The sequence below is a fragment of the Notothenia rossii genome (genome assembly GCF_949606895.1).
Source record: "Notothenia rossii genome assembly, chromosome: 5".
NCBI lineage: Eukaryota > Metazoa > Chordata > Actinopteri > Perciformes > Nototheniidae > Notothenia > Notothenia rossii.
This window is the reverse complement of record NC_136903.1, coordinates 83,318,467-83,341,565: the sequence shown is the minus strand read 5'-3', so window position 1 is coordinate 83,341,565 and position 23,099 is coordinate 83,318,467. Positions and strand designations below refer to the sequence as shown.

Sequence of the window (23,099 nt, the reverse complement as noted above, 5' to 3'; positions counted from 1 at the left end):
GCAGTAAAGCCTGACAGGTCTATCTCTCATGTTGACAAATTCCCTGTTTAAAATGTGTTGGTGCCTTTACAAAAGGACTTCACATTATCATAAGGTAAAGTTCTGTGGATACGTGTGCACTTCAGGCATTAGGAAATAAAGAACCGAGCTAAAGGAAGCCAGATGAGCGCCACAACACACCAGCAGGAATGCAGTGATTAGTCCTGGAATCTCTGTGGTATGCAGGTCTTTACAATAGCATTTTTGTTGTTCTAAGAGCCTCTACATATGAAGCCTTGTGATATACATAAGTCTGTTACTTGTGTGAATGAAATACCATTTAATCAAGCAACACGGACTGACATTTAAGAGTTTACAATGTATTTATTTATAATTAGATGTAAAAGATAAGGAGAGTAAAAAAAAGTAACCCATAACATACAGGCAGCTCATTGGAATGTAAATATTAATTTTCCATATACAGCATTATTATTTTCCATGTTAAAATTCCTACATTCAAGTAATGTTATACATGTTCAAACACCCAATGCTTACACAGAAATGCCCATTCCCCTCAATGTAAAATAAGACATCCTTCAACATAAACACATGTGAAGGTACAGTACCATACCATAGCTGTCCAATAAGAGATGAAATATACATTATGTATGGAATGATTTTTTGTTCTATGCTTTAGATTGATGTACAGCAAGAGGCTTTTCTCCCCAATGGCACACACAAGACTTGAAGACATCCTTGGCTAAATTAAAAAACAAATGAAAGCTTTTCAGGTTATGTGAGACTGGGATTTGCCTAGAGCATCTCCAATCTCTCCAGACAGTTCAGTGGGTAATACAGGGAACTATGCAGCTCTGCAATTACATTACCTCACGTCAGATTGATATAAATCCTCCCAACTTTATATTACAGCCTATCACATGATGCCTTTAAGTCTGGCAGAGGGATACAGACTACGTTCCTGACTAGAGTAGCACCATTTGCATCCAAAATATACGTGCACACACCCAAATGTTTTGTATGCATGTGGTAACACACGGAGGCATGCAGTAGGGAAAGCACACAGGGCGACAGTAAATACCGTATGCACCTCCAAACTCTCTGGAATTGCACGTGCAATGTGAAACGATATGAGGATGTCATGCTTGTGCATTTGAATTCAAAATGTTCACGTACAGTACATTAGATGACTGGTTTAGATTTAAAGTGTCAACAAAAGGCAAAATTAGAAAGGTAAGAAAAGACAGATTTAAATATTGACTAACAATCATCGTTACCCTCGTTTAATAACAATCTCCCTTTATCTCCTGGAGTTTTATACTATTTTATACACCTATACAGTTTTGACAGCTGAGACATGATTATTGCTTTAGATGGCAGCAAACATCTCAGACCTGTTTTATCCTTCTCTTCTGATAGAGGAACCGAGGAAGTCATAGTCCAGCTCAAATCTTTTTTATGCTCTTGTTTTCCACCCAGTTGAACTTTTTTTCCGAAGTGCTGGTCTAAGACTCAAGGCAGCTTCTTCATTTGCTCATCATCTCTTCCAGTTGGGGGTTGATGAAGGAGAATCCAGCGAACGCTGCCTGGTCCATGGAGTCGATGAGGTTCTTGTCAGCGTGGGAGAGACGCGGCTTCTCGCTCAGGAACTCCCGATCAAAGTTGCTGCAGTCACTGGGGGATTTCTGTGGGGGGGGGGGGCAGTCAGGGATTTCAGTTAATGTAACAAAGCACACTCAAGTCATCTGTTTCCTGGATGCAATCTTTATCATACCAATGGATGTCAGGTAACTCATATTTCAGGATAATTGAGAAAGGCTCATACCACTTTGGGCTTAAACGGAGGCACCATCTCTCTCCTCTCCAGTGCTGGCCAGTTGATGGTTTTAAAGAACGGATGTGCACGGATGTCTCCCACCACGCCCAACCTGCGAGTGGAATCTCGCTCAAACAACTGGAAAAAGGAAGAAAGAAGATTTTGATTAGAGAAATAACACAAAACGGCTCCCCTTAATACTGAATGCCACGTAGGTCTGCACTGAAAAGGTTTTTTCACAAAGTAGAATTCTATAAAAATAATTAAACCAAGTGTTTTATTTGCAGATAAAGGTTACGCTACACTAATATGATCTTTTTAGAATAAGATATCAGGGGTAGCTGCGTAGAAATAACCCCAGAGCCATGTAACATTGAATACTTTCCAATAATCACAATATGTTATTAAACATTAATATGATTGCACCAAACGTTTTTAATTTGAACCGAAATAAAACTAAAAAATCTATTCCCCACTCTTTTTTTTAAAGTATTATGAACGTCCTAAAATATGATGGCATTTTAAATTTTATTTGGAAAACCTGTAGTGAAATCTATTCTTGTGTGTGAATTAAAAACAATCTGTGAATATGTGGAACAAAGCGTGCTTCATAAAAGATGTAGTTACCAGTTCAATGAGGCTCTTGGTCTCCTTGGTGATCCAGCGAGGGTAGTGAGGCGTGTCCGACCGGATGGAGTCAAACAGCTCGTCCTCGTCGTCGCCTTGGAAAGGGGACTGACCAATCAGCATCTCGTACACCAGCACACCGAAAGACCACCAGTCGACTGAGAAGGTGTACTTCTGTCCCAGCAGGATCTGAGAGGAGAGACGGGTTCACAGAACATATCAGAATAAGGACGCACCGTGTGTAGATGCAAGCTCTTTGACGACTAAAGGTGTCTTTAAAGTGAATGATTGAAGGGATGCATGTCGAGATAAGAAAGGGACTCTTTAAAACAAAAAGAGATATTCTAGACTTGGCTAAATAAATTGGTTTTAAAGAGGTCCTGTTATGCTTTTGGGGGGTTTCACCTTCCTGTACAGTGCAGTATGGGTGTTTGTGCATGTAAATAGTCTGCAAAGGCTAAAATCCCAAAGCCCCCTCCAGTGGGAGAGACACTCAATCTTTAAGGACTCAAAGCTAACCTCTGGTGCGATATAGTCTGGTGTCCCGCAGAATGTGGTGGCTCTGACGTCTCCGAACACTTTCTCTTTGCACATGCCAAAGTCCGCTATCTTTATGTGTCCGTCCTTGTCCAGCATCACATTGTCCAGCTTCAGATCTCTGATGAAGGACACGAGAGGAGTTTTATATAATGTACAATCCTGTTTGAAGTACCGTAGTGGAAATTGGCTGTGGGATCTAACCTGTAGATGATTCCTTTTGAGTGGAGGAACTGCAGTCCCACGATTATCTCAGCACCATAGAATCTGAAGGATGAAATGTGCAAAAGCAACGATTAAAACAAGCTGCTGATAGTCCATGGTGGAAAATGACAGTCGAGGTATTACTCATAGTTCTCTAAGTGCGTGCTCACGTGGCTCTGTTGAGATCGAAGCGGCCTTTGTCTTGGATGTGGAACATCAAGTCGCCTCCATTCAGGTACTCCATTACAAAGAAGAGGTGCTCCTGTGCAAACAACACATTATTGTCAGCTCACTCACAGACAGATGAGACACGAAGAGTGTGTGTGAGCCTGAGAGGGATACAGATAAGAGGGCATGTGTGTTTTATCAACAACTGGGACTTGTCACTGTTGCTGGGGTATTTGCCTTACAATGCTTTTTTAAACGTTTCTATGGGTACTGTTAGAGATATTTTATTTTATTTGAAAGCATCTAATAATTATATTTTATATAATTATATTGCATATTTAATTGACATAATGAAGCAATTTGTTCATATCATTAGAATCATTATTTTAAATATATATATATATTATATATATATTATATAAGCAGCTTCAGCCACCAGGTATATAAACATGTATATTAGTAGACAGGGAAATTATTCTTTGTTTTTTTGCCTGCTATAAAATATTTTGTTTTAACTGCACAAACATAATGTTCCAGGACAATGGACTTTTTCCCTGAGTGAGAACTTGTATTTTTTCGAGGACAAATTGCTGCTACTCTTACTTTGGACTGGAAGGTGGAGTAGAGGTGTGTGAGGAAGGGGTTATCCCAGGCGAGGGCCAGGACCCTCTTCTCCACCATGGTGCACTCCACGTCGTCATCCATGAGAACCACGTCCTTCTTCAGAGCCTTCACAGCGAAGAACTGGCCCTTCCCCTTCAGCTCGGCCAGCAGCACCTGGGGAGTCAGAGTGACTCAGAGTGAGCACTTCATCAAGGTGATCACAGCGGTTTCAGGGAGTAGCGAAAATATATGCAAATGAAGAGGTTATTTATATCTCCTGCTCTTTTAGTATTTCTTGATATTCAATGTGTTTGAAAGTGATCTGCCATCAGACCACAGTGGATATAGATGACTCCATCATGTGCTTCATAAATGGGTCAACCTTCGTGCAGGGTGTATATCTTTGTCAAATGTAGCATGGAATACATAGTGATGGGTGAATGGCTTGGCTCATTACTCATCTCTCACTAACCTCAATGTGAGGGAAGTCATTTACCAGGAAGTAGATGCATTGATCTAAGAAAACTAGTTATTCAAAGCTAAAGGTTTTAAAGTTCACTAAGATTACACGATAAGAGTCTGCCTCTTAAAGATGTCTGCCCTCCAGAGCTTGCTTGTGTTGAAAAATGCATTTTTTACACACGTCTTCACATATTTATCTTTTGTGGCAATGTCACCTCTAATGGATTCCTCACTGCAGATATTCCTACTTCTTCTTAAGCATGACATTCAAGGACCAAACATGGCATAGCTTGAGACACGGATTACGGGTAATCACTGTTACTACACTGAGAACAGAACACGAACAGGCTTTGCACACGATCACACACCACGATTAAGAAGAAAGGGAGTCTTGAATGTGTGAACGCTCGGCAATTGTGCTGCTGTGTTACACTGATGGTGTCTCTCTTACTCTCTTTAACACAGAAACACAATATATGGTGCAAGTTAAGTGGAAGAGCTGTACAAATTCAATTAAATGTTTTTTTCTTGCACATATTTATACATTAAAACACTTTTAATGACCTATGAATAATTACTTTTTAAACGATCCCAATAAACTATACGAAAACCTGGAGATGGAGTATTTCTGCTCATAAATGCTATGGTTAAATTCACATGAACAACATTTACATGGGGATCATTTAAGGAGTATTGTGTTTTTTTAACCATATATGTATTGTATAACATCATTAGCATAACAAGTGTTTCCATATTAGTATTATTTCATATTGAATCCAGGGAAAGGACTAAACGTTTGGACCAAGGGGCCTACCTTGCCAAAGCTGCCTTTGCCCAGCACCTTGTGGAACACCAGGTGGTTCATGGTGATGCGAACCCTGGAAACAGTCGGTGTGACTGGGGCGGGGGTCGGGCCCACCACGCGCCCGCCATTCTCATCTGCTATCAATACACATTTGCACACACATAGTAAATACATATGCAAATCTGAATGCAAAGACGAATACAAACTCACACAAAGGATACCGATTTGAGGAGGTGAACAAAGGTAAACAGAATATCAGCGACATGTGGGTTCAACCTTTAAATGGTCAAACTTGATTAGATCACACAATGTTTGATTAAGGTGCGCGCTGCAATGAACAAATCTTACCACCAGGGTCTACTGTTGCGCCGCTGATTTCTTGATAGATGCCAATATCTTCTGCATTGGGAGCAGGCTTCTTCATAGATTCCTAGGGTTGAAGAACAGATATGTACATCTAGAATGAATCATTTTATAATCATCTTACTTTAAAAAAACAAAACACCAAATGGTTTAAAATGTACAAATAGTCCACACTATGTCACGGTACACACCTGGCTGATTTGAAGCAGAGCCTCTGCCAGTAGTTTCTGGTTGATTCCACACAGATTGGCCACTTTCTTCTTACAGTTACTATGAACGTTCATGCTGCAGTCTGGTGAGAGGGGGGGGGGGGGAATTGATTGAAGTGGCGAAAGGAAATACAAAGAGAAGATTGTCAGAGGCATGGCAGGAGAAAGGCAGATATGAAGCAGTAAAATAAACGCATTACACCCACCATCACATTTTAGGCCTTGCTTGTAGAGACCCCAGAGCAGACTGCCACAGTGGTCACAGAAAGTGGGGCTCTTGTAGTTATAGTGCTTGAAGCGATGCGGCATGTCGATCTTGAAGCGCTCTTTCTGGAACTACACACACACACACACAGGGATCCATTAAACCAACAGAAAGCCGCAGGACTATACATTTAACACTCAGAACAAAATCTAAATGTCACAGCTAATACTTTATTATTGATTCTAATGCTGATGTGTGTTATCTTAAATTGAATCTGATTTAAGTTGTACTGAAGAATTGAATTGCAAAAATAACTTTGCAGTGCTTCGAGTAAGAAGTAAACATACTGTGCAATATAATGATTAATGGACTAATTATTATGCCATAAAAGAAACAAGGAAGGAATACAAAGTCATTATTGAACCGCAGCGGGAAAAAGTATTGCAACTGTGAGATGTGAGCGGGGGCTGTGCATCGACGTTGGAGAACTTTGCTCACCACGGTGTCGCGGCTGTTGGCTGCCGTCCCAGTGCACCTGCCAATGATTTTGTCGATGCATTTCTTGTGGATTGCCGCATTGCATTCTGGGTGAAAAAATAAATAGTGTGTTAACTTTGAATTCTTTTTTGAAAGTGTACATTTTGATGAAAATGCGGTTGATGAAACACTCACGTCTGCACTTGTAGCCTTGCTTGTTGAAACCCCTGTATGGTAGAACAAGGAATATAATTAATACATTAAAAAAAGTAATTTATATATATATATAAAAACATCAAGAGTTAGGTTTATGTTTATTCAATTTTCCTTTTTATTTCACATTGGTTTTTTTAATGTTTTTATTCTTTAAAAATTTTTTTTTTTTTAATTTAATCTATTCCAAATTGAAGCAACTGTAATGAATCCCAATTTATAAATAAAGTATTGTAATTCAGATTGGTGTGGAGAAAAAAAAAAAAATATATATATATATACATATACAAATATATAAATATATATGGCTGCTAAAATGTAAGCAATGTATGCAGGATGTATGGAAGGATGGTTTTCAATAGTATGATTGTGTTTATGACAGTGCTGTACTGTAGCTACACAGGAGAAACTTAGCAATTCCTTCATGCAACAGCTACCAAATGACATCTGTACTGTCCACTAAGTATTATGTTAGTACAAAAACAAGCATGGGATGAATCCCGATAAACCTGTTACTACAGTTGGCATAGTTCACACTGACTCATCGTTTGTATTTGTTATCAGCATAGCTGTAACCTTCCACATAGATCACAAGACTGAAACTTGACAAGTGGCCACAGAGCAAAACAAATATTCAGATAATGAAAAAACAACAACTGACTTTCCCTCCCTGTCTCTGAAGAGGAGATGGGATGGGAGGGGCTTGGCTCACAGGTTAGTGCTGCTGACACAGTTGGAAGACAACTTGACAGCGTCTGTGGCATTTCCCTAGACTCTGACTCATTCTCCCAAGACCCGTCCTGCTATGGTTTCTACTATTACAAACCCCCCAGGACGGCTCCGTTTAGGAAACTAGAAGCGCTACGAATTCAACAGCATGGAGAGCAGGCTGGACTTTTCTTATTGCATAACTGATGTTTTTGTCTTGTTTGGTACCGGAGAACATGCAGTTGGTGATAATAACAATGCAGAGAACCAAGTCGACAGGCAAAGTGGCTGCTTCTGGATAAGTCTCGCCAAGATAGTATAATGTGCAAATCACTAACATTATCTCTCACTGCAGATACTCAATCAAAAGCATTTGATGTGCTAACCAACTTTACTAACTAATGGTGACAAATAGAGCTGCAATTGTTAATCAACTAATTCAACAAGAAACATAATTGCTATTTTTTTTTGATAAGGGTTTAAAAACGATGTTTTCAGACTTTTTCAGTTTTCTTTTTTATCAGGTTAAATGGAATACTTTTGGCCTGGGACCGTAAAAACAAGACATTTAAAGACATCATCCGGGACTTTCAGAAACTAAGATGAAGTATTTCTCCTAGACCTAAGTAAGGATGACTGAGATAGCAAATGGCAGATTCATTGATATTGAACAGAATCATTAGTTGCTCCCCTAGTGGCAGAACAGTGACAGCTGTAATGTAACCAAGGCTGGATTCGGCGTCTCACCAGACGAACTCTCTGCAGACGGAGCAGAAGGTGGGCTGGCTGAAGAAGGTGGCACAGAACTCGTGGTTCTTGATGAAGTGAATCTTGGGCTGCTTGAAGGCTCCTCTCCTCCTGTTGAGGGTCGTCACTCCCTCCTCTGGAGGACCCTTCAACGTTGGCTGAACCAACTGCTGACCCGACGCTGAGAGGGGAGATCAATTCACAAATCATGCTAATGTCTTCCTAATCTGTTGAAAAGATGTTAAAACAGCTCAGCTTAAGACAAATACATATTTTTTCGGGATGCCAATTCATCTCGACCAAGGAGGTAATGTTTTCAGAAGTTAGAAACCATTGAAACGAGAAAAAGGCATATGAAAAAACACACTATTCCTTTGTGAGATAGTGCATGATAAAGTTGCTTTTCTAGTTATTCTCTTTACAACCTTATTTTTTTACACTCTAACCGATGAGCTTTGTTGTTATCCCTTAAAGGACGTCACAGGGCACATTATCATGAATGACTCATCAGTGCAAATAGCCAAGGGGTATTTAGTGAAAAAGCACAACTAGAAATAGAAGGAGGCCACCATTGCTGCTGCTTAATGGAGGGTAAATACGGAAAAATGCCATCTTTGATAGGCGGCTTCGACTGACGCAAACAAACAGGGTGGGGTCAAAAGTCATGCAAAGAAGACAGTAAAAGAGGCGTGGGAGAGGTAAACAAAGGAGGCAGAGGAGAGAGTGGGTAGAAGAGGGGGAGATGGGGTGAGATAGAGGGACAGGAGTAGCCTTAATGAGACTATTGATAGACAGCGGAAAGTGTGATGAGGTGAGCGAGATAAACTTATTTCCTCTCTGCCATTCTCCTGACAGATGTTTATGTTTGGAAAGTGATCTGAGCCAAGACAGTGGGAGTGAGCGAGAGAGACGTGGGGGGGGGGGGGGGGCAGACTGAGGGGGGCAGACAGCACAAAGGGCTGTTCACACATGACTAAAAATACTTCAGGCTGCTTTTCAGGAAACCTGTGGAGTGTGTAGGAGGCTGATGCAGTGTGGGGCTCTTTCATAACAACCCCTACCCCCCCCCTTCCCTCTCATGACCCCTCCAACCCTAAACAGTGAACCCTGTCTGTGCTGCTCCCACGCGGAAATCCCCCCTCAACTAAACTAGTTTGTAAATACAACCCGATCCCACTCCATGTTGGCAGACAGCTGTATACCATACAGGACTGTCTCAGAAAATTAGAATATTGTGATAAAGTTCTTTATTTTCTGTAATGCAATTAAAAAAACAAAAATGTCATACATTCTGGATTCATTACAAATCAACTGAAATATTGCAAGCCTTTTATTATTTTAATATTGCTGATTATGGCATACAGCTTAAGAAAACTCAAATATCCTATCTCTAAATATTAGAATATCATGAAAAAGTATACTAGTAGGGTGTTCAACGAATCACTTGAATCGTCTAATTAACTCGAAACACCTGCAAGGGTTTCCTGAGCCTTGAAAAACATTCAGCTTGGTTCAGTAAACTAAATCACAAGTATGGGGAAGACTGCTGATCTGACTGCTGTCCAGAGGACCGTCATTGACACCCTCCATCAGGAGGGTAAGACACAAAAAGACATTTCTCAAAGAGCAAGCTGTTCACAGAGTGCAGTTTCAAAGCACATCCACAAAAAGTCTGTTGGAAGGGGGAAATGTGGCAGGAAACGCTGCACAACCAAGAGAGATGACCGCAGCCTTAACAGCATTGTGAAGAAGAGTCACTTCCAGAATTTGGGGGAGCTTCAAAGACAGTGGACTGAAGCTGGAGTCCAGGTATCAAAAGTCACTGTTCACAGACGTGTCCGGGAAATGGGCTACAATAGCCGTATTCCCATGGTCAAGCCACTTCTGAACTCAAGACAACGGAAGAGGCGTCTGACTTGGGCTAAGGAAAAGAAGCACTGGACAGTTGCACAGTGGTCCAAAGTCCTCTTTTCAGACGAAAGCAAGTTTTGTATTTCATTTGGAAGTCAAGGCGCCAGAGTCTGGAGAAAGGCTGGAGAGGAGCAAAATCCAAGTTGCTTGAAATCCAGTGTGAAGTTCCCACAGTCAGCGATGGTTTGGGGAGCCATGTCAGCTGCTGGTGTTGGTCCACTGTGTTTCATCAAGCCCAGAGTAAATGCAGCTGTGTACCAAGAGATTTTAGAGCACTACATGCTTCCGTCTGCTGAAAAGCTCTATGGAGATGAGGAATTCATTTTCCAGCATGATCTGGCACCTGCCCACAGTGCCAAAACCACCAGTAACTGGTGTACTGACCATGGCATTACTGTCCTCGATTGGCCTGCAAATTCCCCTGACCTGAACCCCATAGAGAATATGTGGGGTATTGTGAAGAAGAAGCTGAAAGACACCAGACCCAACAATGCTAATGAGCTAAAGGCCGCTATTGAAGCATCCTGGGCATCCATAACACCTCAGCAATGCCACAGGCTGATTGCCTCCATGCCACGCCGCATTGATGCAGTAATCCGTGCAAAAGGATTCCCAACCAAGTACTGAGTGCATTAATGGACATTTTCAAATGTTTGATTGTGTTTTGCTGTTATAAATCTTTTTTTTTTTACTTGGTCTGAGGAACTATTCTAATTTTTTGAGATAGGATTTTTGAGTTTTCTTAAGCTGTATGCCATAATCAGCAATATTAAAATAATAAAAGGCTTGCAATATTTCAGTTGATTTGTAATGAATCCAGAATGTATGACATTTTTGTTTTTTTAATTGCATTACAGAAAATAAAGAACTTTATCACAATATTCTAATTTTCTGAGACAGTCCTGTATACCGGGCTCCCTGTCTGGATCCTAACTTCTGCTTCTGACAGCCAAAGTGAAACTAAAACAGGCTTTCAAAAGCAGATCGTGATAGGAATAGGATTTTGAACTCCAATGGAAGACCATCTTATCAAGTGGCCTTATCTTACCAAATTAATGGTTTCATGTTTGCCCCTCTTCCCTGCACGGAGATCTAAAACTCTCAAAGTACAGCCAGCCCTGAGGCTCGATTCCTTCGCGACCTTGAAGGACTGTTACAGAGCTTTGGTCGTGAGGGCCACACCTGCAGTCAGCTGACAGGCCCAGTGAGATGTGTCACCGGGCTGCAGATTAACCCTTCGCTGTTTGAGAGAGAGCGTTTCTTGCAGAGCAGTAAGTCCAGAGCATTCAGTCTCCTCACTCCTAAAAAAGTTAAAGATAACTCGGGATGAACTTATTCATGAACTCAAGGTAAGGATTCCTTTCCAACAGCAAACATAGGGTTACATATAAACTCAAGGGATATTTATGTGGGTGTACTTGAGAGAAGAAGGAGAGGGGGGAAGAGAGAAAGAGAGAGGAGGGGCAGGGGGTTTTCGCCAACAGCTGACAGCACGACACTTGTTTCTTCAGATGACATCACTCCCTGGTGGTCTAGTGGTTAGGATTCGGCGCTCTCACCGCCGCGGCCCGGGTTCGATTCCCGGTCAGGGAACACTTGTTTTGAATGCCGGGTGAATACTTTTTAAAACCAGGGTTTCTAACACTTTTCATGGAAATCCTTTGAATGATTTACTTCCCCGTGTCCGTCTATATTTTACCCCTGACTAGGGCCAAACGGTGTGTATGTGATGACGGTTGCAGGGTTGCTTTCTAAATTTGCTTTGCCACGTCGACATAATCTAACCACACCCACACAATCCTGATGGAGAAGTTATATTTTTGGGGAATAAACTGATGAAAGGTATAATTAGAGGAATACTTTTAACTCACAAATATGAAACAGTACAACATATTTCAAAGCGTTACCTGCATCCGTGTCTTCCAGGAAGAACTGCACAGCCATCTGGACCCTCCCTGAGGGAAGCAGGTCCAACCAGAACTCGGTGCGGCTGGGCGTCTTGGACTTCTTGCAGCGCTCTGCCAGCACAGACAAGTCCACCGTGGCGTTGGCCAATGGCTCCTCGACGCTCTGCATGAGGACCACCTCTAGGACACGCCCCTCGTAGATGTGAGCATCAAACGTGGACTTCCAGGGGGGATACATGGTGGGCTTCCTCTGCACCAAGCCCTTTCCTCGCTCTGTGAAAAAAAGATTCATCATTAGGAGAAAAAAAACGTTATCTTTTACTTTTTCTTTCTCAGGAAATTCACAGGAAAGGAGTGACTATCCCTCAGAGTTTATTTATACGTTTGAGCCAAGCAGATGGAGGCTGTTAAGGCTCTTACACTTGGGACATATGTTCCCCCTACTCCCCTTTCTAGATAAAATGATGACTGCGTGTGTGTGTTTGCATCTGTACATACCCGTGTTGACAGACTCCCTCATCTTGATGGCACAGATGGGAGTTTCGGTTAGAGCGGGCAGGGTGCCCACGTCATAAGCATTGAGGGCGATACGCAGGAAGGGTGCCATGGTGACCGCTCACCGAAGCCTCCTGGAACAAAGACATAAACACAGTTAGAACATCACACACACATAAGGGTCACAGGACAGATGGTGGTGTATGCTGTCTGTAAGTATGATTGTAAAGCCCCTAGAGGAACATCAGTGATCTACACATCTTCAGCCTGTACTTAGATTGCTTCAGTGCTGAGCGTAAAAACAAGAAGGAAGACAGTCTGAGGCAAACAGTGTCCTCAGACGGGAACTAAGAGGAAGTCGAAGTTTTACTCAAGACATCACTTTGGAAACTACCTTCCACTAATGAGGGAAGATAAAGCTCAATGTTCCTGTTCTCAAGTGAACAGGAACACCAAAAAGATTACATTTCCAAGAAAAGCACAGAGTCCCAGTTTAGGGTAAAAGACAAACAAATGGTAGAAGATTAGCACAAAGTTAGCTTTTTCATCCTGGTTGTTTGGTCCTTAGTCCCAACAGTCTATACTCATCTGGCTGTGGAGATTTGGGGGTCAAGCCATTCGTTTGGAGGACTTTTGTAGCACTCAATCCTACCAAAGTGTTAATCCATGGCATAAATGTGTGGACAAATATAGCCTGCTGTGAGTCCTGTATCTTTGTTGTAGTATTTCCTTTTCTTCTATTTCTAGTTTGCTTCCCCTTTCTACTTTTCTTTTTTGTTAAACCACATGTATCTTTTTTCAGTATCTCCCAGTAGTGTCTCGGCAAATAAAATCCATCCTTTTTACAACTTAAAAACGTTCTGTGTCGCCCTAGGCTGTCTTAAGGCCAAATCAGTCAATTGCATTATTAGAACGTTCTTTCATTCATTTGTTATTCTTCACCTAAACCCAATGTATTTTTGCCATATACAGTAAGTTGTGCATTCACCCTCCAAGCTAAACAGTCCAAGTGCACTTTGAGATCCGCACTTCATTTTGAAAGTACAAAACGTAAAGCAACCACAGCTTGCAAAAGTGTCCACTCGCTTGCTTCATTTCAGCCGAGTTGCTCCACCGACGGGTTTGTTCAGAAGTGTTTTCCATGTGTTTCGCACACTTCCTCTTAAAGTGCTTCTTGTTTGAACAACAGTCTCACCAGAGTTAATATTAATCCGCCAGGCTTAAAGACACTTTTTGGGGAACTATTTTTGGGAGGCAAGATGACAGCAGGCAAAAAGTTTAGTCCTGGAAAAGGGATTCCATTTGATATACAGTATGCGTGTACTTTCATCAGACCTTGTGACTGATTACAAAAGGGTGACGTTTTCTGTGGGCATCCAGTTAAGCCTCATGTTAGACAAACACAGAGCAAGAACCAGAGGTCACATCAGCCTACATCTTCATTCCCGGTGCAGCTGTAAAATCCACACAGCACTTTTTGTGGGTTTTTAATAATAGTTATTTCAGCCACGTAACACAGCTTTGATTCAGATGTTTGAAGTCTAACAGCATCGTGCTTTACTACACTTGATGTTTAGCTTCTTCTGCTGAACAGGATTATTCTGTTGCCTCCATGTGTCTGCTTACATAATGAATCATTCCTAAGGGGATGACTTCAGTTTGTGTTCATGTTGCTTTTCTCACTGCTGAATGTTGAGCTCAGGCTCTGGATGACTGAAGTGCTGCATGCTGTGATACATTTTCATGCATGTTGCTCAGCATGCAAAGGTGGAATAGATGCTATTTTGAGCTGAGTGACGCTCTGAATGCAGAGCTAAGTATTCTCTATCCCCAGCTGAAAGGTTTTGATGGTGGAAACCTCGTCTCTAAGTCAACAATCTGGAGCTGTTTAGGAGTACAAGCCGTAGTGCAGTAAACAAGTCTCAGGTGTAAACGTGTGCAGCTGAACATAACTCTTGGCTCAGGATATTTAGTGTGTAGGAGGCAGGGGGGCCCAACAGAGGCAGACTGTTCTGTAAGCTGCTGGTTTGATATCCAAGACAAACAAGAGAAATGTAAATGTAGAAGTGAATGACTGACACTAATGTCTCAGCATCCATCAGTAAGATGCCCCTTGAGCAAGCTCTTAACCTCCTTCTCCAAAAGTCAGAGGTTACTCAGTAGCCCACGGATACGTGAGAACGTGCCTAGTGTTCTTTGAAGTTAACTGGATAGAACAATTGCATATTAATGAAGTCTTTGTTTGTATTTTAAGAGTATTTTAGTGCTGCTGGTTACTTTATATCATAATAAACTGACAAAAAATACTATTTTGTACATTTGACACCAAACGATCAATCTAGAAAACAATGTATTTAATTGTTCATAAATCACAAATGTCTCTAGTCAAAAAGAGGACCCTTTATCAATTGAGCTTAAATAAGGAGGCTATACAAACAAAGCACAAGAGATAATCATGGTAGAAAAACACACATCAAAGTCTTGACAGAAAATAAATACACACCAGGACCAACATTTCCAATTTCCCGTCCACTTCACACACTCTCTTGTGTACACATACACAGGCCTTGCTACAGAGAAAAGAGAGCCTTGTTTCCCCAGACAGAGTGGAAAAAGTGAGCACATGCAATTGAGGAAGGGGTGGGAAGAGGAGAATAGCAAAATGGGAAGGAAAGAAAAAAAAAAAGATAGCCAACCCACAGGAAGGCAGGCCAGTGGACACGAGGAGAAATCAGACTCAATGACAGAACCAGATTTGCACTCACACGCTGACGTCCAGTGATTTAGATATTGATCTTATGCTTGTGCGAGGCCTCAACGAGCTCTTTAGCTGCTCTAAATGAAGTCTTTAGCCTTTGTCCTAGATTCAAATGACTGCCAAGCACCAGGTCCAGTCAATGTAAAGCTGGATACCTTGTCATTGGTGCTTGAGTTAAGTTATGCCCAGTATGCAGGAAACACAACAAGATAAATACACCATGTTACTAAATGCCATGCGAATTATCAAGGCATATCAGCTATGAGGAAGTTACCTGAACCATTTCTATGTAAAAACAAAACAAAATGGTGGCTTCTTAGGATATATTTCAGAATCAGATTCCTTTAATATCTAATCCTGTGTTTAGCAGAATCACACACATACAGTAACAGCCAGTCGCTGAACAAGTAGATCATTACACAACAAGGGAAATGACCTTTAATAATAACGTGAGACCCATATTCCATTACATTGCAACACAATACTGGAGTCAGATATGCATGATGTTAAACCATCATCAGTCACGCTCAGCGAAGCACTTTAAATGATAGTCAAAGGTTTGGTATGCACTGAACTTGGAAGAGGTGATCGAGCAGGTCGAGCAGGTCGGGGAGCTTTGTGTAAACCTGAACTAAGAAAGGTAGGCTTCTTCCACGGAGGGACCACACAAACAGAATGACCTTGTTTCATCCAGCAGCTTAAGTTCCGCTGCTCGTGAAGTTCAATTAGAAACATTGGAAAACCATCATTCAATCAAAGAGATTATTATAGAGATGACTCACTAATTTCAACATAGTAATGCCTTGAGGGAAACTCTTTTCTTATTTTGTCAGACGTCGCCTGCCGAAAAGCTAAAAGGGATCGAGAGCTCTGTTCAAATATACTTTAATAATATATCATTCTGCCACATAATTAACGAGGATTTTTAAGCCTTTTTTATACCATAGAAACAGTCGCCTAAATGTATTTTAATTCAGCAGGACAACAATGTTTACCATGAAGACAAGGCATCGTTATAGTTTCTTTTCGGTCAGTGGAGTATTCCCTTACAGATTGGACAACGTGCAATACGAGCGATGGGATGGATTCCAGTCCAACTGAGCGTGTTGTTTGGTTGCCAGATTCAAGGCCGAAAGCCCCTGAAACAAGCATGAAGTGAACATGGCCAGACACAATACCACATTTATTAATTGCAAGGAATCGAATATTAAACTTTATGCATGACAGAACGCCACACTGCGTATCCAAGCACTAAGTCAAAGATAAGTGATGATTTGTTTTTCATTTATAGAAGACATTCAGACTAAGAGCACTTAAACATTCACATGAGCTACCTGCCTTTTCTTGACAGGTGACATATTGACTTGTCATAGCAGGATATGCACAAACAATGGCTCAGTTACAGTAAGTGTCATTAAATCTTACAGTAAGGTATTCGAATGAGCCCGGGCCCTGACACCGTCTCCCCTGAATGGAATGCAGTCCATAAAAGATATTCAAACGTGTCCCAGATGGAAAAGCACAGGTGTAGATACACATTTTAAAAAACAAAGGTTTTAATTTGCCTGCTTTAGTCCTGGCCTTGCGCATGCTAGCATTTCAGTCATGCTCTCATGGCTCACTTAGACCCTTGAATGAGAAATGCTGAGACAGGTCGTCAGGATCAGCAGCACACGAGACACTTTGACTCAGTACTTAGACATATTTTGACCTTACTGACCCTAAATCATAATATATGTTTTCAACATGTGCATAAGCTGGTGGTTGTCTACTCAGAAAGGGAGAGGGTGGGCTGCAAGAGAGCTTGGAGAAATCTGAAAACAAAGGCTGCCACTCTGACTGAACCAAAAACTGGCCCGACCGGATGTTAAAGAAAGCTGGAAGATGAAAGGTGAGACACAGGTAACAGATGTCAGAGCAATCACTTTGAGTCTGCCACATTTGGCGGTGTCTGGCTCACTTGGTGCTGCCTTGCGGTTGCAGAGCCAAGAAGTATTTCACACATGCGGTATTATTATATAAATTACAGGAAATACTAAAAGCATTTTTGATAAGGGAGGAGAGTCACACTGTGCTTGCACTTCTTGTGATCCAAACACTTTAGAAACCCTGTCCTGCTGTCAGCAGAGATTGACAGGGGAATGAAGGAGGCGTGCCGGGCTGAGTGAGAGACACAAAGGTTCATAACAGACCCACAACAGCCCGACTGGATGGAGCAGTAGCATAGCAAATTAAAGCTGAACAAACACGCCCCACACAATTATAATGTACCTGAACAAGCAAGGTCAGAGTGAGCCGGGCCTAATAACCTGCTGTGCAGCTGTATGAATAAACGTCTCTCTGATCATAAAACTGCGCTTTATAGCTCAAAGTAAAACAATCTCTCCACATTGGAAATTAAACAGCGTTCATGGAAAATGTTTGTTCCTATTGTGATAGCGATGTTGACTATACTGGATCATTTTCTTACTAGAATAACACATTGTACATAAACTCAAAAGGACAAAGTGTACCTGTTGTGTGAAGGATGCATTTTCATTTTCATCTACAACCAAATAGGGAAAATCCGCGGAGAGTAGGCTACCTTAACCCAATGAACATTATATTATCAGGGCATTATTGAATATTCTTATTGATATGATCAGGGCTCTACACTCGATTTGTTCACAATTTCAAGCACAGATGTTGCTCCAGCCATTACCTTTGCAAGAGTTGAATTGATTTATACAGAATGATGGCAATGTATGTTAAATAGTACATTCACAAGCAATTGAAAGGCATTATTTGAGATCAAACAAATGTAGGTAGGTGTGAACAAAAAGTGTTTTGCAAAATGTTTAAAATAAAAAACTACGATGGGGTAAAGGGAGTCGTACAAATCTGAAGTGAGTCAGCAACACACAGTAAAAGCATCAACGATACAATATCTCATGTAAAGGGTTACTTTGAGCCTAATCAATTCATTGATTTAATTTTTCTATCCCCAATTTGGACTATTTCAGCAAACAAAGCAACCTAAATCCCACAAAACTTGCCTTAATCCACAATCCTTCCACCAAGGCATGGTGTGTATTATTACCACATTAACACCGCCCCGAGGGCACCCGAGTGTGCTTGCGCGCACACACAGTAATAACCTTGAACAAAGCAGCCTTTAATGAATTTCAGTGGAGACTGGCTGGAAAGAATCAAAGCCTTCCTTTATTTCACTAACCAAGGTTAATGTCTAACACACACACACACACACACACACACACACACACACACACACACACACACACACACACACACACACACACACACACACACACACACACACACACACACACACACACACACACACACACACACACACACACACACACACACACACACACACACACACACACACACACACACACACACACACACACACACACACACACACACACACACACACACACACACACACACACACACACACACACACACACACACACACACACACACACCCACTCTCTACTACACACACTGACAGAGGTCATGTCAACAGACGTGTTACAGATGTTGTCTACCAACACCTACAGGCCGGAAAAAAAAACATGAAAATGTGCATTTTACTAATATTATGTGATGCTCCATCTCTCAAACATACAGGTTGCTGGTTCAAGGTCAGAGTCAGATGTGATACACTTACCACAGTGATACTGTTGTAACTTGAGTACACCTTAGACTAAATCAATACCAGCTGTCAAAAACAGCCAACGTGATGATCGGACTGATGGAACACAAACTTCAGAGCAACTATGGCTTTCTGATTTCCTTTCCCTTCCTCCTGAGCTCTTTGGCACCATATCAAACCTGCTACTATACCAGCATGGAATGAATCCTGCCACTGTGTGTGTGTGTGTGTGTGTGTGTGTGTGTGTGTGTGTGTGTGTGTGTGTGTGTGTGTGTGTGTGTGTGTGTGTGTGTGTGTGTGTGTGTGTGTGTGTGTGTGTGTGTGTCTTCTCCCCACAAGCATTAAAAGAGTGGTGTCCATTTCTGCCTCGCTCACAGTTCACAAAGCCTCGGTTAAGACAGACAAAATAGCATCCGAGCATGGAGAGCCAAGCAGGAGAGCATGATGTGGAGTGAGTGTGTCGCGAGACAGAAAGACGGACGGAGAGAGAGAGAGAGAGAAAGAGAGAGAGAGAGAGAGAAAGAGAGAGAAAGAGACAAGAGGCCAAGGGCAAGTAGTGAGCTAAACTATCATCAGCCGGTGCTGACTCGGCAAATTCTTGACAAATGCCTGTGTGTTTGTGAGTGAGTGTCTGCGTGCGCATGCTGATGCATAACAGCAGGTCCTCATAAGAAGAATCAGATATTGTACTTTTCATAGTGAATAAAAAAAAATAGTTTTAATGAAAGTGGGGCTACATTTAATGTTCTCAATAGTATACCTGTGTTTCATTTACAGTATGCCAAAATTAAATGTCTACAATGCATTACTTTTTCTAGTAAAAACTACATCTACAAAACTATTTTCAGTATTTAAAAAAAATACAATTGTTAGACTTTAATAGTGTTCAATACACCATTGTGTTATATTGTTGTTAAAAAAATATGTATATAACATTATATATATGTTTTTTTATGTATTTTAAATACTTGCTTTAACTTCTTAACGATTACGGAAATATTATTTTTCTCTTTAAATTTAGTTTCATTCTAAAATGGAGCAACTGTCCTGAAAATTCCCTTGGAATAAATAAAGTTTTCTTATTTCGATTTGATTCTGCATGTTAAAGGGGACCTATCATGCAAAATGCACGTTTTGATGTCTTTTATACATAAATATGTGTCCCCGGTGTGTCAGGGAACTCACGGAGCGTCAGCAAAAAAAACTCTCTCTCCTGTCCTCCGTACCCAAATCTCTAAAAACGGGGCTACAACGGAGCTGATCCAGATTTGCGTCCGATATGACGTAATATCGGAAATGTAGGCTGGCTTTACCCCCACGGCCCTATCAGAAACTTTGCTATCAGAAACAATGCACGACTGTTTTGGACGTAATATGGTCGGTGCATGTTCACATTAGCATCGCTAACACTCAGAGCTAACCTGTACTGGAGAGCATGTGTGTGAAGAAGCAGGAAATAAAAAGGAACTCACCTTGTGGTATTACCGGCAAAAGAGAAAGCCTTTGAGCTCCATACTGATTCAGAAATAATCCTTGATAATCCATGATATGGCGTTTCATCACGGCAGTATCTGCCGGTAGAATCTCCCGCATGAGCTCAGCCCCCTCCTTTTTTTAAAAATCAATTATTTTAATTTTTAAAGCTTTATACCCCAAATCAGCACTTTTGAAACAGGAAGTGAAATAGAGGGATATGAGGCATGGCTAGAATGGGTGATCTGTTTGGTATTTTGAGCAAAACGCTTCATAGAAATATTTTTTATATATTTGTATATATCTGAGACCTATGCTATTGCCTAACAAAAGCATGATAGGTCCACTTGAACTTATCTGACCAACAGCTACAATTAAATCAAATCTTTCATTAAAATCTGTAAACATCTTCAATGACGTCAACATGTACTACTTTACAGCTTAGTTGATGGGTTTTTGAGTTTTCATTTGCCCTACCTATTAAAGCACACTAGCTTGTATACACACAATAAACATAGCCCTATATCAGTCAAAAGAGTGTTTTTATATGCGTGTTTGCACTATCTGGGGATCAGTGCTGCATGGGCAACTCCTCACTGAGCAGATGTCCCAACAGTGTCCTCCGTGCAGCTCATGGAGCCACAAGCCAATATTGACACACCTCTAACTGCAGGCAGATGCAGGCAGATAGTGTTACCTGCAGAGCTGCATCGCCTCCAGAAGATAACAACAGGATAGAGTCTTGCCACAAAGGCAGACTGTGTTGTAGTGTGTGACACAAGACTTTCGCAAAAGATTGACGGGTTATTTCAAAATAGGATCAAGTGTGTGGGAAATTACAAGTCATATCAGTTGCAGTGTGGCTTTAAAAGGTTGTTACAGCCACAGAAATTAAGGGCAGTCTTTACAGAGAAACTTATTTATCTTTCTGACACATCACACTTATTTTTGTCGCCATAAAAACACCATACTCATTGTGGTTTACATATGTTTTCTCAAATCATAGTTGCTACACCTGACTGCAGTGAACCTTTGACTTTTCAGGCTCGTGGACCAAACTCAGCTGAACTACTGAAACCGGCTCCACCTCAAGTTACACCACAATGATTGTTAGGTATTTTTGGTAATCATGTTTTTTGTCTTTGTAATAACACTGGCTGCTTTCTGTCAAATCACGGCAGAAACCAAAATAACGAAGCCTGGGACTCCATGAAAGACAGAAAAGTCAGCTCCAAATCAAGGTATCTTCCTTTAATTTTGAACTTCAAGAAATTAAGGTTTTATTCACATGTTGTCACTTTAACAGTGAGTTATAAAGATACAAACTAGATGTTATCTGTAGAGTAGAAGAGTTGCTACAGTATACAGACCTGGGACTCAACAGTGAGTTTATATGGACCTTATTATTGTCAGTGCTGCCTTTCTGTCAGTTGTATGACAGGTCTATAACCTGGAATTGTAACTTTGGACTGCTCATATTAAAGCCATAATTACATGTTTAAACTTTACCTTCATGTTGATAATTGCATGACTCAAAAGGGAGGCCTAAAGGAACAAGCTGTCAGATTTTCTGCCAACTTGCAGACTTTCTGGCCAGATTTTTTGACTTTTGTAGCTTTTTAGGAGCTACTTTCACTTAACAAGTGTTGGCAACATGTCAAGCTTATTCTGGTTGGTTTCTCAAATGGTACATATTGTAGCCTTTATTTTTTTAAGGGGTTTGACCAACTCATTCAAACCACCATAGTTAGGGATATTTAAGGCATGGAATTAATGGGTTTCAAAGGAAACACTGAAAACAAGGAACTCATCTTTGAAATGGGTTACAGATCTACTTTCTCTCGTTTGTGCTCATTGTGGTTCTTTAGCATACTGACAAACGCCTCCGTGCACCATTTTTAGTTTCCCAAGTGTCCCCTGTTGCCATAGAATACAACACTTCGCTAGAGGACTTTCTGAAGCAAGCATACTTTCTTCCCGGTGTTGATTATTGTTTCCCGCCTAACAGAGGCGAGCACAGTCTATGTTGTGTGACACCGACCTGCAGCACTGAAACATGGCTTAGCGTTGCGTAACTCCCACTGTAACACGGCGAGAGAAAGAGACATTCCGCGACAGCAACTCCTCGTCTCGTTCCCAACCGCCACACGGTCCTATTATTACAAAGACTACTGATGTGAACAGAGGTTTGCTCCTCTATGACAAAACAAAGAGCCAAAGCCGGGTGTAGTAAAGAAAGGCGACTCCTGACACTTAGTTCCCTGCAAGAAAGCAAGTGTCCCAAGTGTCAAACAACACCAAGTGTAACCCCAAGTTTCTCAAAAAACAGCGACTAACCTCTTCCGCTGTCTTGGAAAGTGTCTTGTTCGTTGCGAGTTTGTAACCCTGGTTTTAGTTTTTGAAGCAGCACGGTTTTCCCAGGAGGTTCGACTTTGAAAAACTTCAATGGAGTTTAAGGAAGTGTTGAAGGCGGCTGCGGTTCACTCAGCTCCCTCTGTCTCCGAGCCCGACTCTGTACTGCTGCGGCTCTGTGGCAGCGCGCTGCAGAGCACTGAGGCGTGACGTCACACAGGTGAATTCCCAATGACCGAACACACACACACACACACACACACACACACACACACACACACACACACGCACACACACACACACACACACAAACACACACACACACACGCACACGCACACACACACACACACACGCACACACACACACACACACACACACACACACACACATGCACACACAC

General features: G+C 41.4%; 1 protein-coding gene across 2 annotated transcripts; it reads right to left on the bottom strand.

The window, feature by feature from the left end:
- Positions 1-343: 343 nt before the first annotated feature.
- Positions 344-22,880, bottom strand: LOC307039016 (protein kinase C delta type-like). 2 transcript variants are annotated; one of them, XM_079680757.1, is made up of 17 exons: positions 22,684-22,880; positions 12,458-12,588; positions 11,960-12,232; positions 8,142-8,322; positions 6,669-6,700; positions 6,495-6,580; positions 5,998-6,127; positions 5,774-5,874; positions 5,568-5,649; positions 5,229-5,356; positions 3,953-4,126; positions 3,352-3,443; positions 3,182-3,244; positions 2,960-3,098; positions 2,441-2,629; positions 1,823-1,951; positions 344-1,682 (listed from the first exon to the last, which is right to left on the bottom strand). In XM_079680757.1, exons 2-17 carry the CDS (start codon positions 12,564-12,566, stop codon positions 1,524-1,526), a joined length of 2,067 nt encoding a protein of 688 aa, XP_079536883.1. In that variant the 5' UTR covers positions 12,567-12,588; positions 22,684-22,880; the 3' UTR covers positions 344-1,523. The 2 variants fall into 2 exon arrangements, with proteins under 2 accessions (XP_079536883.1, XP_079536884.1); XM_079680758.1 differs by having other exon boundaries at positions 5,229-5,353.
- Between the last annotated feature and the right edge of the window lie 219 nt (positions 22,881-23,099).